At 48.2% G+C, this 17,511-nt stretch overlaps 1 protein-coding gene across 2 annotated transcripts in view; it reads right to left on the minus strand.

Moving 5' to 3' along the window:
• VWF (von Willebrand factor) overlaps window positions 1–17,511 on the minus strand; it is a 186,831-nt gene that overhangs the window by 68,039 nt on the left and 101,281 nt on the right. For both annotated transcript variants that reach the window (XM_050747383.1, XM_050747385.1), the window contains exons 21-28: window positions 17,070–17,204; window positions 14,947–15,093; window positions 9,277–9,417; window positions 8,949–9,062; window positions 7,018–7,174; window positions 6,136–6,294; window positions 5,314–5,449; window positions 1,219–2,597 (exon numbers count right to left, since the gene is read on the minus strand). In XM_050747383.1, coding sequence (XP_050603340.1) covers window positions 1,219–2,597; window positions 5,314–5,449; window positions 6,136–6,294; window positions 7,018–7,174; window positions 8,949–9,062; window positions 9,277–9,417; window positions 14,947–15,093; window positions 17,070–17,204 — 2,368 coding nt within the window. The remainder of the gene's footprint in view (window positions 1–1,218; window positions 2,598–5,313; window positions 5,450–6,135; window positions 6,295–7,017; window positions 7,175–8,948; window positions 9,063–9,276; window positions 9,418–14,946; window positions 15,094–17,069; window positions 17,205–17,511) is intronic.

Raw genomic sequence — 17,511 nt, forward strand, 5'->3', positions numbered from 1 at the left:
GACATTGAGAAGACTCCGATTCTACCCAAAGGAAGTTTGAATGTCTACAAATAAAAGCGGCAGGCATGGACTTCCTCAGTAACAAGGGGCTACCACTTTTCTAGAATTGAGTAAAATACTGGCCTGGCAATACAAGGAGACTGCAAAAGGAAATGGAGCGGCAGCCCCTCCCTGGACAATGAGCTGCTGTCCTCAGATGTTGCAGGGCAGGTGAACGTACTGTGATTATTCCAGCTACAAATGCCTAGTGCTCCTCTTAGTGTCTGAGCACATCTGAGATTTGATGAAATGATGTAATTGTTGCTTTCCTCAGCAAAAATATTACAAGAATTTAAATCTATGAACATGAATAAAAACAAAGAAACGAAAGTACTGACAAGTGTGAGACTCAAAAGATACTAAAAGATACTAAAAGAAGGCTAGTTATTCTGGGATGGTCCCAAACACATCGAATAAAGATGTTCAGGAACTAGGAATGGATTAGACGCCAGTGTCAGTAAAAGGTAGTAATATAGCAGTGCGAGCAAGCATTTTTTTGAGCACTTGTCATGTGTCAGATACTATTTTTAAGCACGTAGATGCTATTATTGTCCCCATTTTATACATGAGGAGACTGATATACAAAGAGGTTAAGTACTTGCCCAAAATTACCCAGCTAGCAAGTGGCAGAGACAAGATTCAAACTAAGGCAGTCTGACACCAGTTTCTGAAGACTGCACCTGCTACCTGGCACCTGACTTCCTGGTCTCGCCCTGAAGAATGTCAGCTACTCAGAATAATTTCACCCACCCAATATGGTCAAAAGGAAGCTTATCATCACCACCTTTAACAGAGGTTACCTTGAAGGCAGAGGGTGGAATTGGGTGGGGAAGAGGCTGTGTGATAAAGTAAGACTTGCTTTTTTTTTTTTTTTTTTTTTTTTTTTTTTTAACTCCTTACTGGTATTGTTTAAATGTTAACAATAGGCTTCCATTACCTTTGAATTTATATAAGCACGCACAACAAGAAAAGATCTTCCCCCGAAAAAGGATCACAGTTTGTCTCCCTGCCAGGGAGGTGAGGAAACACGGGCCCTTTGAAGGCAAGGTTCAACCAAGGGCACACAGAGCAGGGAAGCCAGGATTAGAACCCGAGTCGTATCTCGGCAGATGCATGCAGCACCAAGACCACGCCAGCCCTCGCCCAGCCCTCCCACCTGCACACAAGGTGCCAGCATACCAGGGGCAGGGGAGAGGGTGGGGATCTTCAGCCCCTCTCCGGAGCAGCAGCTCTGCAGCACCAGGTCAGGAGCCTCTCGGGGAAGCGTCTCAAAGTCCTGGATGAGGATGGGGGCATTGGGCCAGCCAATCCTCTCCAGCTCCTGTACATTGGCATGAGGGCCCACTCCAATGGGCACCACCTGGATGTCTCCAGGCAACCTCTTGATCTCATCAGAGGCAGGATTTCCGGTGACCATGTAGACCAGGTTAGGCGCCCGCTCCCGGTCACCCTGGCTGACCAAGAAGCTGTGGTCGGAGAGGTACTGCAGGGCCAGCCCAGTGTTGGTCCTGTTGCCGCCCTGGTAGCGGATCTCTCGCACCCGCTGCAGGATGTCCCCTTTGGACTGTGCCTCGCTGAAGGGGTACTCCACCGCCACCGTATAGGAGTACTGCAGTACCGTGACGTGGATGCCGTCCTGGCCCACATCCATCCGCTGAATCACCTCCTCCATGAACTCCTTGCTCCTGTTAAAGTCGGCTTCACCAATTTTGTCCGATCCTTCCAGGACAAATGCCACATCCAGAACCATGGAGTTCCTCTTGGGCCCCAGGGTCGAAACCCCCAAGAGCCCTGGGCCCACAGTGACTTGTGCCATGTCGGGGGACAGAGTAGGAGGAGGGGCTTCAGGGGCAAGGTCACAGAGGTAGCTAACAATCTCATCCCTTTGCTGCTCCAGCTCATCCACACCGCTCAGCACGAAGGCCTTGTTCTCAGGGGACTGCTTCTCAATGAGGTGGATCTGCTTGAGGTTGGCATGGGGCCCAATGCCCACCGGGATTACGATGACCTTCTTCTTCTTCAGGCCCTGGACATAGCGGACAAAGTTCCGGGACATCCGTTGGGGCTCCTGGCTGGCCATCAGGAGCAAGGCGATGCGGGAGGCTTCAGGGCGGTCGATCTTGCCAAAGATTTGGAACAGTGTGTATTTCAAGACCTCACTGGTGGAGGCCACCTGGCTGCCTGCATACTTCACCTGGCTGGCAATGCGCCGCAGCTCTGATGGTCGTTTCCGGTCCTTGAGCCCGATGTAGGCATGGGAGCCATCATGGTACTCCACGACGGCCACGCGGACCCACTTCTGGGAGATGCGCAGCCGCTCCATCATGTCCACCACAAAGGCCTTCAGCACTTCAAACTCAGCCTCGGACAGCCTGGAGGAGCCATCCAGCAGGAAGACCAGGTCCAGTAGCCTGCTGCAGTAAAAATCGTGCAAGGGCGGTTCCGAGATGTCCTCCACATACGGAGTGGTGGGGCTCACCGGTGCATCTGTGGGAGGCACCACAAGGCCTCCCGGCTCCTCGCAGGCTTCACAGGTGAGGTTGACACCATCACAGTGGCTGCAGCAAAAAGGGAAGAAATTGAAATGGTTCAGGAAGAACCTACGGACACTTCTGAGCCCTATAGTGTACGACCACTTCCATATTCCCACAGAATCTCCTGCCTGTTCCACCTGAACTTGAGATCCCATGGACCATTCCATACCCAAGTGAGATGTCACTATTTAACATCTGTCCCCAAATAGCATGCACCCCCCCACACACACACAAAATACACACGTAGCAGACTTCCTTTGACTCTAGAAACCAAAGCTTTAGCCCATCCTGGGACATGAAAAAATATATTCGTTGTTCTAGGCCATCCACACAGTCACTCAAAGCTGATTTCTTTTCAACCTACATCTTTAGCAACATGAATACTTAATTATAATCCAAGCCTTCTTACAAATGTCTCCAAGAGCAAATGTTACTAAAATGTGGACACTAACCTGTGCTTGTAAATGTTCTGTCGAAGATAAATGCTTTACAGTACATATTCTAACAGAATATAAAGTTTTTTGTTTTTTGTGTTTTTTTTGAGACGGAGTCTCACTCTGTCACCCAGGCTGGAGTGCAGTGGCGCGATCTCGGCTGACTGCAAGCTCCACCTCCCAGGTTTATGCCATTCTCCTGCCTCAGCCTCCTGAGTAGCTGGGACTACAGGCACCCGCCACCACGCCCAGCTCATTTTTTGTATTTTTAGTAGAGACGGGGTTTCACCGTGTTAGCCAGGATGGTCTCGATCTCCTGACCTTATGATCCGCCCACCTCAGCCTCCCAAAGTGCTGGGATTACAGGTATGAGCCACTACGCCCAGCTATTGTATGAATTTTAAAACATGTTTAATATGTTGAGCCCTAAGGAAGAGAGAAAAAAATGGAGCAAAAACATTGTGGAAAGATGAATAAAGATTCAAAACCCCAGTTTTATCTAGCAGAACAAATTATTTGGAAGTAGTAGACAGAGGTCCCCAAGATGTTAGGCCTAGGAAAAGACATTCGCTCATGCCTCCAGCAGACATAGGATAAGCACCTCTCATGTGCCGGGTACTGGCCAGGCTCTGTGCCCAGCCCCAAGCACACACCACAAGTCTGTAGCAGAGCAGTGGCCCCACACCCGTTCTCCCCGAGATTCCTCTCCTCGCAGCTCTGGGCTGTGTAGACAGGAGACAAGGCTGTGACCACAAAAGGCCCAGGACTGCAGACCCATGTGGTGACGGCCTGGGGGGATCTGGAGACAATGCTGGGGAACTAAGGGACTGTGGGAGTCACCAATATTAGAGACTTCTGGACGGCTGAAACACCTAAACCAGGATCTATTGGTTCTGAATTCATTTCTTTTTGGTTCCTAATTCACAAACTCCTACGCTAACATGCCAAATTTCCAGGCTCTGCTGGTAACATCACCTTTTTGCCAGCGTCCTGGAAAGTGGCAAGACCTGCCAGAACACAGGTGAAATCAAGTGGCCCTGTGTGGTGAAGACCAATGTGGGCCCAGATCATCTCTTCGGACTCTCAGCCCTGGAGGCACCTGGCCTTCAGCACTCCCAGTAAAGCTGAAAAGATGGCAGTGCCCTGAGCCTGGGAAGTGTCCCCCTGTGGCTTGATCCCAGGTGATGCCCCCAGCCTGCTGTGGGCCTACTGTCCACACACTGCTTGAGCTTCAGCATGCACTGTGGCAGCTGCCTCTGCCCGTGTGCCAGCAAAGGAGGTGGGGAGAGGGCTCAAAGCTCTCATGCCTTTTTGGCACAGAACCCCAAGCCAGCATCAGAATCACCCCACCCTTTGCTCCCTACAGTCCCTGTTTCAGCATACAGAGTGTGCGCAGGCAGAGTCTTACTAGGAAGTTAATTCCTCCTTCCTGTGATCCACGAGATTTACTGCTTCAATCCTTGGTTAACGGTGCGTGAGTGACATACTTTCTAGTTTCCTGTGTTTGCTAGAAAACTCACCCCAGGCAGTGTTCGTTCTTGTTTGTACAGATGGTGGTGGCAGGATCTGACTTTGGCAGCTGTGACCATAGCCCCTCCCCAGCAAATTTACGTTCTCAAGTTTAAGTTCCCAGAAGGCTTGATCAGTGTGTCAGGGAGTGGTGTTGAATAGATCTGGATTTTAATAAATGTTCCCTACTTATGAGCAGGACTTCAGAGGGCTCAGAGCTCACCCTGAGGACTCCTTCTCACCTCCCCAAAGGCCAGTTTCCCAGAGGCAAGTCCAGTGAGAACCCAGGGTGAGAGCAACGAGCACATTCCCTCCCTATTATGACAGCCACACCCTGCGACCTTGACTATGGCCCCCACGAGGTTCTTACTACCCTGAGGGCCCTGGGTTCCATCTCACTTTCCTGAGTCCCCACCTCCAGGAAAAAAGAAATCTGATTTTTATGGACACCTGTGCTCAGACTAGTCATGACCTACAAGGACAGTGAGGGACCACACCCCACCTTCAGTGAGAAAAGCAAAAACCTCTTAGGGCTTAAAAGCCTATTAAGAGCAAAAACACTGTGGAGGAATATATGCGGAGGAAGCAGTCTAGCCTATCCCTAAAGAAAAAGTAGCAAACCCTAGGAACAAACAAAACAATAAACTAAACAATGAATTAAATAAACAAACAAAGAAAACAAACTCAATCTCTCAACTCATGTAGCTAGGACTTTTTACCCAAAACCTAGTCTCTGAGCTGGCCCCCGGAGAAGCAATAAGATTCATCACTCCAAACGACCCCGAAATCTGTTTTACCAAATCTGGCAGTGCTCAGGGTCGCTGGGATTCAAGGTGACTTTCTTTCCTGAGGCAAAACGCCGGCCAGCCGCCTCACACACCGGGCAGTCTTCGGGGCTGACGCAGGTCTGCAAAAGCTCATCCAGGATTTTCCCTGCAAAAGAAAGCTCTCATTAGGAACCAAACTGCTCCCCTTTCCCACAAGGAAGCCTCACTTTTAACTAAAAGGGAGAAGCCAACTCCTTCTCCTGCCCTAGAAGCCAGCTTCTCCTGCCCACACCCCAGGGGTCACCCCGCCACTCAAGGAGCATCTTTCCTCCTTGTGCTTTGACTGATCCCTCTGCAAAACTGGGAATAGGGGTTCCCTCACCCTACCCCACCTCCCCAAGCCTCAGGACAAATGAAATCTCCAGGGCTCTTTCCGCTCTTCTGAATAACGCCTTCAGTAACTCTAGAGCTGTGCTGTACCGTATGATAGTCACAAACTGCATGTGGCTATTTAAATTCAGTAAAATTCAAAATTCAGTTCCTCAGACACACTCGTCACAGTTACTTTCAATACAACATTCCCCCACTGCAGAAAGTTCTATCGGCAGGGGCGGCTTTAGACGAGAATCCCATAAATAGGCACATAAAAGCATTTTAGAGGAGCTCGACTTGGGAAAAATCACAGTTGGCCTGACTCTGATGAAAGAACCCGTGGAGACAGCCTGTGGCAGGGTTGCAGGTCAGATACGGGACATGGCCGGTGGAGGCTGAGATGAAGCAAGATCTAGAAGCACCTTTCCACCCATCCCTATCCCATCCCACCAGCCCGACCCCCAGGGATAGAGGCCTCACCTGGAGGGCAGTGGGCATGGCAGCCCTCCACACACTGCACAGGGCAGGCCAGCGGCTCAGGGTGCTGGCACGTGACTCGACAGGCAGGTGCGCAGCTGTTATAGCGCCACTCACACTCATACCCATTCTCCCGGAGATTCCTCTCCTCGCAGCTCTGGGCTGTGTAGACAGGAGACAAGGCTGTGACCACAAAAGGCCCAGGACTGCAGATCCATGTGGTGATGGCCCTGGGGCATCTGGAGATAATGTTGGGGAACTAAGGGACTCTGGGAGTCACCAATATTAGAGACTTCTGGATGGTTGAAGCACCTCAACCAGAATCTATTGGTTCTGAATTCATTTCTTTGTTTTCGTAGAGATACGGTCTTGCTGTGTTGCCCAGGCTGGTCTTGAACTCCTGGGCTCAAGGAATCCTCCGGCCTCAGTCTCCCAAAACACTGGGATTACAGGTGTGAGTCACTGTGCCTGGCCCAGTTTTCTACATAAAAACATTAAGTTGGTTACATCCAAAGAAAGACGACTCTATAGACATGAATGTATGAGTTGATCACTCATATTGGCAAATATAATTGTGCCTAATTAAAGACATAAATCGACTTCCTTCTTTTTCATCAGTATTCCCTCTTCTCCTTCTGCCAGAATCTCTCCAGAAGAAAAATCTCCACATATTCATGCCTTGAATCCATGTCCTGCCTCACCCATAATATGAACTTCTTACTAAGCCAACATCTTAACCCTCCTTAGCTCTTGGCCATCCAGTCCCAACTAGAGCTCTGTCTTCTCTCTCCCATGAAGGTATCCTCCTGCATTCACAAGGTCTTAAAGCATAGACACATGGGAAGAAGGGACGGCATCTGAGAACATGAGTGCGTCAGGACTCACGGCACAATGTGGCTGTCCTCCAGGTCACCACCTTGCCGTGCTGGGCACACACGTGAGCATAGGCAGCAATGGTGTCGCAGAAGCAGGCGCAGTCCCCAATGGACTCACAGGAGCAGGTGTCGTATATGCAGACATCCAGGAATGGCTCGGGGTCCACCTGCAAAGGCAGCCTCAGATGGCCCAGGCCTATGGCCAGGTGTCAGGAACTCTGGCTCTTAGTCTGGGTGCAAATGTTCTGATGGTCAATTTAAGGGTAAGGGGGCGTCCAGGTAGAAGGAGAAATGTAGCTCAATGGTCTCAAAGAGGAAACTGGAGGGAAGGAAAGATTCTTAGTTTCTAATCTGCATTCCAGCAAGAAAGGCTGAATAATGCAGGGCTGTTGGCCTTTTGCAGAACACGATGAGCCAGAGTTTTCCAGAAGAACATTTCCTCTGTCCCTCTGCCTACCTCCCTGTCTCAGCCACCCGTCTGTCCTCACAACCCACTCTTAGCCTCATGAGCATTTGGGTGTTTTTACAAAAACACACACATACGTGCTGGTCACTGTCTTTGCCTCATTTCAGCAAAGAGAATGGGGAAATGCATCAGACCCTGCAGCTGCCTCACTGCGCCATGGGGCAGGTATGTGGGACAACAGGGCCTAGACTCTGATTCCAAATCCAGTTCAACCAGTTCCCACCTTTCCTCGTCCCCGAAATACGCCTCTACACACACTGGACTTTCTCAGGGCAGTTATGACAGAAAATGAATTCATTCACTGAGTGGGTCCTTGTTTCCAAGACGTTCCAAGAGTCTCAATGTCCCCAACTCCTCCCCTGTCCTCACTCTTCCAACTCAGATGCCCACGATTTCCACCAAACCAGGGAATGTAAGAATCCTTTGGAGTACCTCAGAGACTGAAAATCACTGGATAGACAGAGAATTGAGGTCCATGTTTTCAACCAGTCTCCAGTCTCTCCCACATTGGTGGTGCTACACAGCAGCCTGTATGTATGCATGGCTGTGTGTGTACATAGACTTCTGTATTCACATGTGCCCACGTCCACATATGTGTACCCACATACATGCAGCAGATAAGAGACAACTGCACTATGGTCGGGCACGGTGGCTCACACCTGTAATCCCAGCACTTTGGGAGGCCAAGGTGGGTAGATCACCTAAGGTCAGGAGTTCAAGGCCAGCCTGACCAACATGGTGAAATCTCGTCTCTACCAAAAATACAAAAATTAGCTGGGCATAGTGACAGGAGCCTGTAATCCCAGTTGCTCAGGAGGCTGAGGCAGGAGAATCGCTTGAACCCGGGAGGCAGAGGCTACACTATGCCAAGATCATGCCATTGCACTCCAGCCTGGGCAACAGAGCGAGACTCTGTCTCAAAAAAAAAAAAAAAAAAAGAAGAGACAACTGCACTTAACCTTGGGGAAATCCTCCTTGTCATTGGAGAGAAAGATGCAAAAATAAGTCATAATATGAGGACTCAAAATCACCAAAATTAAGACCAGAAAAGAATTTGTGAGACAAGAAATGGGCCCCAAGAGCTTTTGGGGAGTGGGACAGGAAGGTCTTTTGGTCTGGACAAATGCAGCAGTAACAGGAAAAGGAAATCTCTGGCTCCAGTGTTGAAAACAAGATACTTCAATATGAGAATGAATCCTAAGACTGGGGCCGAAAGAGAAGCACTGGCACATGCCAAGGGGAGTTACTTCTCATGCAGAAGGAAATGTTTCGCCGGGCATTGCTTCCTCTAGAAACTGTTGATTTTACTTTTTGTTTCCCAGATTGAAAGCCAAGAAAAAAACTGAAGTGGTGTCTTGGTGCAGATAATGTCAAGACACCAGGGTAGTGTCCATGTTAGAAGGTCACGCTCAGTGTCGATACCACCGGGCCAAGCCTTGGGGCCATCTGCTTCCCACTACCCTCAAGGTCCTCACCAGCTTGTTGCAGTCCTGGAAGACATCACTGGTAAGGATTCTACAGGAGGAATCCACCATCGTCTGCTTCATGAGGTTGTTATGGCAGGTGGCAGGGGATGAGTCCAGAGGCACCTGGGAACCAGGCAAGAGACAGGCCAGCCGTCAACTGGTGAGACTGGGGTTACTGAGCCCAGAAGGAGCCAAGAGACCCTCCCCTCCTCACCCTGCAGCCACCTGAAGGTCATACCGCCCACAAGCCTCTTCCAGCCCCCATGAGAATGGGGACAGGGGGACATTCCAGGAAGCAGGCTCTTGGGCTCTGTCCACACAAGAGACCCAGACGTACTTTTCTGGTGTCAGCACACTGCGAGCTCACTTTCCAGGAGTTCCCAAAGTCCACGGGGTCTTCCTCCACTTGAAGGTTGCTGCTGGTGAGGTCATTGTTCTGGATGCCATCAAAATTCCCACACAGGCCACACACTTTCTCCTTGAGAGAAAAGTTGAGGGGATCAGCACCATCCAGCCCAGGGGCATGCTCCCCGCCTCGGGGGAAAAGGGAACGTTCCTGGCGGCAATGGCGGCAGAGGGCATTCAAGGAAGAGGAGGTGCAGGACAGAGACTCAGAGGAGGCCCGAGGTGGGCACCAAAGACTTGCCATTGCCAAGACCTATTCCTGAGCTTCCTTGCTGGTCCCATTTTATTTAAAGCTACGGAAACAGAGAGAGGCAACATGCCCAGGTCACATAGTCAGCCAAGGGCAGAGGTGGGAATCAGGCATCCTTGGCCCCGAGATCACTGGTGGGAACTGTCACTGTCCCCGACAAGCATAGAAGCAGAGAGAGGAGCCAGTTCCACTTCTCCACCAATGGAGGTGTAGGGGTCTGAGGAAGGAACGTCACAGAACTGCCTGCCTCTGGGCAGGTGAGTCCCCTTGCCTGGAGAACTGCAGCCTGTTCAGACCAGGCTGGGCAGAATTCTGCTCTATCGCAAATGTCATCAGGAAGGTGTGTCTCACCTCTCTCCATGTTCACCCATCATGGAGTGCAACATGCAACGAGTTCTGAAAAAGCAGTTACTAATGAGTGAGAAACAAGTAAACACTATGGAAAGAGGAGGGAAAAGTTCTAGTGTTCTGTAGCACCACAGGGTGACTATAATTCTCAACAATTTATTGTATATTTATTGTATATTTTTATTTTCTTGAGACAGAGTCTCGCTCTGTTGCCCAGGCTGGAGTACAATGGCGCAATCTCGGCTCACTGAAAGCTCCGCCTCCCGGGTTCATGCCATTCTCCTGCCTCAGCCTCCCGAGTAGCTGGGACCACAGGCGCCCGCCACTGCGCCTGGCTAATTTTTTGTATTTTTAGTCGAGACGGGGTTTCACCGTGTTAGCCAGGATGGTCTTGAGCTCCTGACCTCGTGATCCACCCACCTCGGCCTCCCAAAGTGCTGGGATTACAGGCATGAGCCACCATGCCCGGCCAATTTATTGTATATTTTCAAGTACCTGGAAGAGCAGATTTTGAGTGTTCCCAACACAAAGAAATGGTAAATGTTTGAGGGAACTGATATACTAACTACCCTGATTTGATCATTACACTGTATACACGTATTGAAATATCACACTGTCACCAGTAAATACATACAGTTAAAAGTCAACTAAAAATAATAATAAAACAAAAACACTACAGAAAAAACTGAAAATACTTGGCCTGGAGAAGAAAAGGTGCTATACTTTTACAACACACTTAGAGCCCTGGTCTTGAGACAAACAGAAAAAATGTATTCTATTTTGCTTCAATAAGCAGAGTTCGGCTTGGTATAAGGGGTTTAAGTTACCAGGAAACATAGAAGAATGTCCTCACTGTTGGGCAAAAGGCCAACAATCTTTACATGGCCTAGAAGCCTCCATGGTATGGCTACTGCCCCTCCCTGCCCTCATGAACTACTATTCCCCACAAGTCCTTCCTCTGCAGCCACACTGGCCTCCTTGTACAACTGCTTCAGACACCTACCACCTTAGGGCCTCAGCACGTGCTGTTCCGTCTGCCTAAACTCTCCCCCAGATACTGGCATGACTCATTCCCTCTTCACAGGGCCCATCAGCCAAAACTATCTATAGTAACATTCCCACTAGAATATGACCCACACCAGGGTTATGGAAGGCAAAACCGTGGCTCCCATGAGATGAAGAGTTTATTCTGGATTATCCATTTGGGCTGAATGTCATCACAGGATCTGATCAGAGGGAGGCAGGAAGGTCGGAGTTAAAAAGGTGTTGTGACAGACAGAAGCAGAAAGAGAGAAAAAGAGTGGAAGATGCTACGTTGCCAGCATTGAATATGGAGGATGGGGCCACAAGCCAAGAATGCAGGCAGCCTCCAGAATGTAAAAAAGGCAAGAAAAGGGACCTCTCTCAGACCCTCTAGGAGGAATGCAGCCCTGCCTACCAATTTTAGCTTTCCAACCTCCAGAACCATACGATAATAAATTTGTGTTAAACTATCAAGTTTTTGGTGATTTGTTATAGCAGCAATAAAAAACAAATACATGGAAGACACACACACACACAGACATATACACACACACACACACACACACACACACACACAGACACACACACACCCCTGACTTTTTTTTCCCCTGTTGTATCCACAGTGCTTAGGACAATGTTTGACACATACAGGAACTTAGTATTTGTTGAATAAATGAATGAATGAGCTGTTAATGCTTTATGGGAATTAGATGGGCTGCCACAGAGAAGTGAGGGCAGTGCTGCCTCACTGGCTTGTATAAGCTGCAAATGGATAGTGTTATCAGAGATGCTGTGGAGGCCCATTCCTGCCTAACTAAAGCAGCTGCCAGAGTAGCCAGAGCCACTTGTCACATACATGGCACTTAAATCATTCATGTTCCAACAACCTGTTGGACCCTAAATAGTGGAACCATTCTCAAAAGTTGGTTATTAGCAATTTTACAAATAGCTCTCAAAACGTGCCGGCCCATGGCTAAATGGTAAGGCAACATCCTAGAATAGTCTGCAGTGTTATAACAATATTGAGCATGATTGCTTTGCCTCTTTAAGAAACCTAAAGAAAATTTGATATTGGCATTCGAATTCAGAAAATACAGAGACCACCACAAAGATAATCCTTGAAAAGAGCAACGCCAAGACACATAATTGTCAGATTCACCAAGTTGAAATGAAGGAAAAAGTGTTAAGGGCAGCCATAAAGAAAGGTCGAGTTAACCACAAAGGGAAGCCCAAGAGACTAACAGCAGATCTCTTGGCAGAAACCCTACAAGCCAGAAGAGTGGGGGCCAATATTCAACGTTATTAAAGAAAAGAATTTTCAACCCAGAATTTCATATACAGCCCAAACTAAACTTCGTAAGTGGAAGAGAAATAAAATCCTTTACAGACAAACAAATGCTGAGATTTTGTCACCACCACGCCTGCCTTACAAGAGGTCCTGAAGGAAGCACTAAACATGGAAAGAAACAACCAGTACCAGCCACTGCAAAAACATGGCAAATTGTAAAGGCCACCGATGCTACGAAGAAACTGCATCAATTAATGGGCAAAATAACCAGCAAGCATCATAACGACAGGATCAAATTCACATATAACAATATTAACCTTAAATGTAAATGGGCTAGCCAGGTGTGGTGGCTCACGTCTGTAATTCCAGCACTTTGAGAAGCCAAGGTGGGTGGATCACTAGGTCAGGAGATTGAGACCATCCTGGATAACGTGGTGAAACCCTGTCTCTACTAAAAATACAAAATAATTAGCCAGACGTGGTGGCGGGTGCCTGTAGTCCCAGCTACTCGGGAGGCTGAGGCAGGAGAATGGCATGAACCCAGGAGGCGGGGCTTGCAGTGAGCTGAGATTGTGCCACTGCACTCCAGCCTGGGCGACAGAGCCAGACTCCATCTCAAAAAAAAAAAGTAAATGGGCTAAATGTCCCAATTAAAAGACACAGACTGGCAAATTGGATCGAGTCAAGACCCATCAGTGTGCTGTATTCAGGAGACCCATCTCACGTGCAGACACACACAGACTCAAAACAAAGCGATGGAGGAAGATCTACCAAGCAAATGGAAAGCAAAAAACAGCAGGGGTTGCAATCCTAGTCTCTGATAAAACAGACTTTAAACCAACAAAGATCAAGAGACAAAGAAGGCCATTACATAATGGTAGAAGGATCAATTCAACAAGAAGAGCTAACTATCCTAAATATATATGCACCCAATACAGGAGCACTCAGATTCATAAAGCAAGTCCTTAGGGACTTACAAAGAGACTTAGACTCCCATACAATAATAATGGGAGACTTTAACACCCCACTGTCAACATTAGACAGATCAATGAGACAGAAAGTTAACAAGGATATCCAGGAATTGAACTCTACTCTGTACCAAGCAGACCTAATAGACATCTACAGAACTCTCCACCCCAAATCAACAGAATATACTTTCTTCCCAGCACATCGCACTTATTCTAAAATTGACCACATAATTAGAAGTAAAGCACTCCTCAGCAAATGTAAAAGAACAGAAATCACAACACACTGTCTCTCAGACCACAGTGCAATCAAATTAGAACTCAGGATTAACAAACTCACTCAAAATCGCACAACTACATGGAAACTGAACAACTTGCGCCTGAATGACTACTGGGTACATAACAAAATGAAGGCAGATACAAAGATGTTCTTTGAAACCAATGAGAACAAAGATACAACGTACCAGAATCTCTGGGACACTCTTAAAGCCGCTGTAGAGGGAAATTTATAGCGCTAAATGCCCACAGGAGAAAGCTGGAAAGATCTAAAATTGACTCTAACATCACAATTAAAAGAATTAGAGAAGCAAGAACAAACAAGTTCAAAAGCTAGCAGAAGGCAAGAAATAACTATGATCAGAGCAGAACTGAAAGAGACAGAGACACAAAAAACCCTTCAAAAAATCAATGAATCCAGGAGCTGGTTTTTTGAAAAGATCGACAAAATTGATAGACTACTAGCAAGACTAAAAGAAGAAAAGAGAGAAGAATCAAACAGACTCAATAAAAAATGATAAAGGGGATGTCACCACCGACCCCACAGAAATAAACTACCATCAGAATATTATAAACACCTCTATGCAAATAAACTAAAAAACTAGAAGAAATGGATAAATTCCCGGACACATACACTCTCCTAAGACTAAACCAGGAAGAAATTGAATCTCTGAAGAGACCAGTAACAGGCTCTGAAATTGAGGCAATAATTAATAGCCTACCAACCAAAAAAAGTCCAGGACCAAATGGATTCACAGCCAAATTCTACCAGAGATACGAAGAGGAGCTGGTACCATTCCTTCCGAAACTATTCCAATCAATAAAGAGGAGGGAATTCTCACTCAATTTATGAGGCCAACATGATCCTGATACCAAAGTCTGGCAGAGACACAACAAAAAAAGACAATTTTAGACCAATATCCCTGAAGAACATCCATGTGAAAATCCTCAGTAAAACACTGGCAAACCGAGTCCAGCAGCACATCAAAAAGCTTATCCACCACAATCAAGTCAGCTTCATCCCTCGGATGCACAGCTGGTTCAACATGCACAAATCAATAAATGTAATCCATCACGTAAACAGAACCAACGACAAAAACCAATTATCTCAATAGACGCAGAAAAGGCCTTCGACAAAATTCAACAGCCCTTTATGCTAAAAAACTCTCAATAAACCAAGATATCATACTGAATGGGCAAAAACTGGAAGCATTCCCCTTAAAAACTGGCACAAGACAGGGATGCCCTCTCTCACCACTCCTATTCAACATAGTGTTGGAAGTTCTGGCCGGGGCAATCAGGCAAGAGGAAGAAATAATGACTTCCTCATGTCCTAATTGAATACTGCCTTCCCCCAAGACAGTAGAGAGAGACAATGGGTTGCTAATCAGGGAGCAGAAAATGCTCCAAAGGCCAAGTCCCCGACAAGATGAAGCAAGAAAAGCCACTGACCTGGTATGTCTGCTTCAGGACCACGGAGATGCTCAGGTGGCGGTCCCAGACCACGGAGATGGCTTTGCCCAACAGCAGAATGATGTACCGGCCAGACTCCACCACCTCAAAGTGAGTCTCATCCTTCATGGGCCTCTTCACATTCACCTGGAGGAAGACAAAGCAAGACATACGGGAGGATGAAGGGTAGGCTCGACAGCCAGGTCCTCCCCTCCACTCCACACCTGCCCATCTGTCTCCAGTGCCCACGAGTGCAGGCACCGCCACCCCTCCAGGACCCCACATGTCACTGCACCCCTGCAGGGCCAGCCCCACGCCGGGACATGTCTGTGGCCATCTTACCACCACCACTCTCCAGGCGTCCATGATCAAGAGACGGTAACAGAGGTAGCAGCAAAGTCATGATTATGAAATTAAAGTACTATGAAACCAACGAGCAGAAGACCATCCATCACTTCACAAAAGGTGTTTTATTGACAATTAGTCATTAAATATAGTGGTGCCCTAGACAGGCTTTCAACATGGCAATGATTTTAAGCATCTCTGGTTGATTGTTTAAAAATCTATTCCTTTATAAAAATAAGCAGTAGACTCTGACCTTTCCTGTATCCCACCACCTCCCCCCTCCCCAGAGCCACTGTCATCAGGAGACAGAGCTGAAGAAAAAGGAAACGCGGCACTCAGTGCTAGTGCCAGGAATCATACACTGCAGGTTTGAGAAGGGCTCTGACCTGAGCCTGACTTGGCCCGATCCCTGCCAGTGCTGCACCCTTGAGGCCCGTTTCAGCATGCGTGATGGATTCTCTAATTCCTCACTGAGACTGAGGCTGAGAACCGCCATCACCCCTTTGCAGAGGTCCTCTTGTTAGTAACATATCACGTGCAGAGCTAATCACATGTGCAAATCTATCCCTCACATGTCTGCACGCCTGTTCAGCATCATCACTGTCACTCTGCCCTAAATAGAGCTATTCTTTGAAACGGAGTTGACACTGTTGACCCGCAGTTAATACATCACGCTTGCTAAGCAGTTTTCTTCCATAATGGTGAAGAATTCACCTCCCATTCTCTGATGTCAATGGTGGGTACTGGGAAGAAGGCAGAGATGCAGGCTGAGGCCACGGGAGAAAATGAATATACCAGGACAGGTTTGCGCCCAGAGCCTGGGTCTCCATAGCACTCCGTGTAGTCAGAGCAGCTGATCCAAACCTGTGGCCTGGGGATGACCTGCAACTTTAAACACAGGTTCCTGGGCCCCACCCAGACCTACTGAGTCAGAATCTCAGGATGGAGATCCAGGATCCACATTTTCAACAAGATCTCCTAAGGGAGTCTTGTGTACACTTCTGAGAACTACTTCTTAAGCTCTTAGTACACAGGGGACTGAATCAGTTTACTCTTTTGAGCTCCTTTAAAAATGTTTATCTGGCCGGACGCGGTGGCTCACACCTGTTATCCCAGCACTTTGAGGGGCCAAGGCAGGTAGATCACCTGGGGTCAGGAGTTCGAGACCAGCCTGGCTAACATGGTGAAATCCCATCTCTACTAAAAATACAGGAAATTAGCCAGGCATGGTGGCGTACACCTGTAGTCCCAGCTACTAAGGAGGCTGATGCAGGAGAATCGCTTGAACCCTGGTGGAGGTTGCAGTAAGAAGTGAGATCACACTATTGCACTCCAGCCTGGGTGAAAGAGCGAGACTCCATCTCAAAAAAAAAAAAAAAAAAAAAAAAAAAAGGTTATCTGAAAAGAACAGAAAAACATATGAAACATATCCCATAACATCATCACTTCATACACACACACATACCCTCCAGTCCCCACCCTACTCCAGAGGTGAGCACTGGTTCTATCCCATGTTTGTGCAGACCCATGTGCACATCCTTCACGCACACTCTGCACTGTCGCTAAAATGGGACTGTGTCATCCCTATTGCTCTGCCACTTGTTCTTCTCATAAAATAATACGTCACGGTCAGTTGCAATAGCTCTGCCTCATCCCCTTTAATGGCTGTTCATGATTCCATTCACACAAGTTCTAAATGAATGCTTGGAAAATGTTCCTCTTAAGTGACAGAAGCACAAAGCGGGACATGAGGGTGGAGGAGATGAGGCCGCACTTACCTCCCCGTCGAACAGCTCAATCTCTCCTCCCTCCACCAGGATGGTGACATGTTTCTTGCATTTCACTGAAGAGTGGCTGCATCCCTCATTCCCCACCAGGATCCGAAAGGTCCCAGGGTTACCACCGCAGTAATCCTGGGGAAAGAGGAGTGCCACGAGAGGACCATTATTCCCACTGGCTCTCACCAGACCAGAAGATTGGCATCTGTTCATCGCAGGCCTTTGAATATGTGTCACAGGATCTTGCCATGTCCGTGGCTGTGCATGTGTGTCTGTGTGTGTGCCTGGGGGGAGGCGGATGTCCAGGTGAACGCCCTCAGGTGTGTTAACCTCGCCCACGACAAATGAGCCAGGTGCCTGCAGTGAGTGGGGAGGGCGGGGGAGGGCGGGGGAGGGCGGGGGAGGGCGGGGGAGGGCGGGGGAGGGCGGGGGAGGGCGGGGA

This window comes from Macaca thibetana, chromosome 11 (genome assembly GCF_024542745.1).
Source record: "Macaca thibetana thibetana isolate TM-01 chromosome 11, ASM2454274v1, whole genome shotgun sequence".
Lineage (NCBI taxonomy): Eukaryota > Metazoa > Chordata > Mammalia > Primates > Cercopithecidae > Macaca > Macaca thibetana.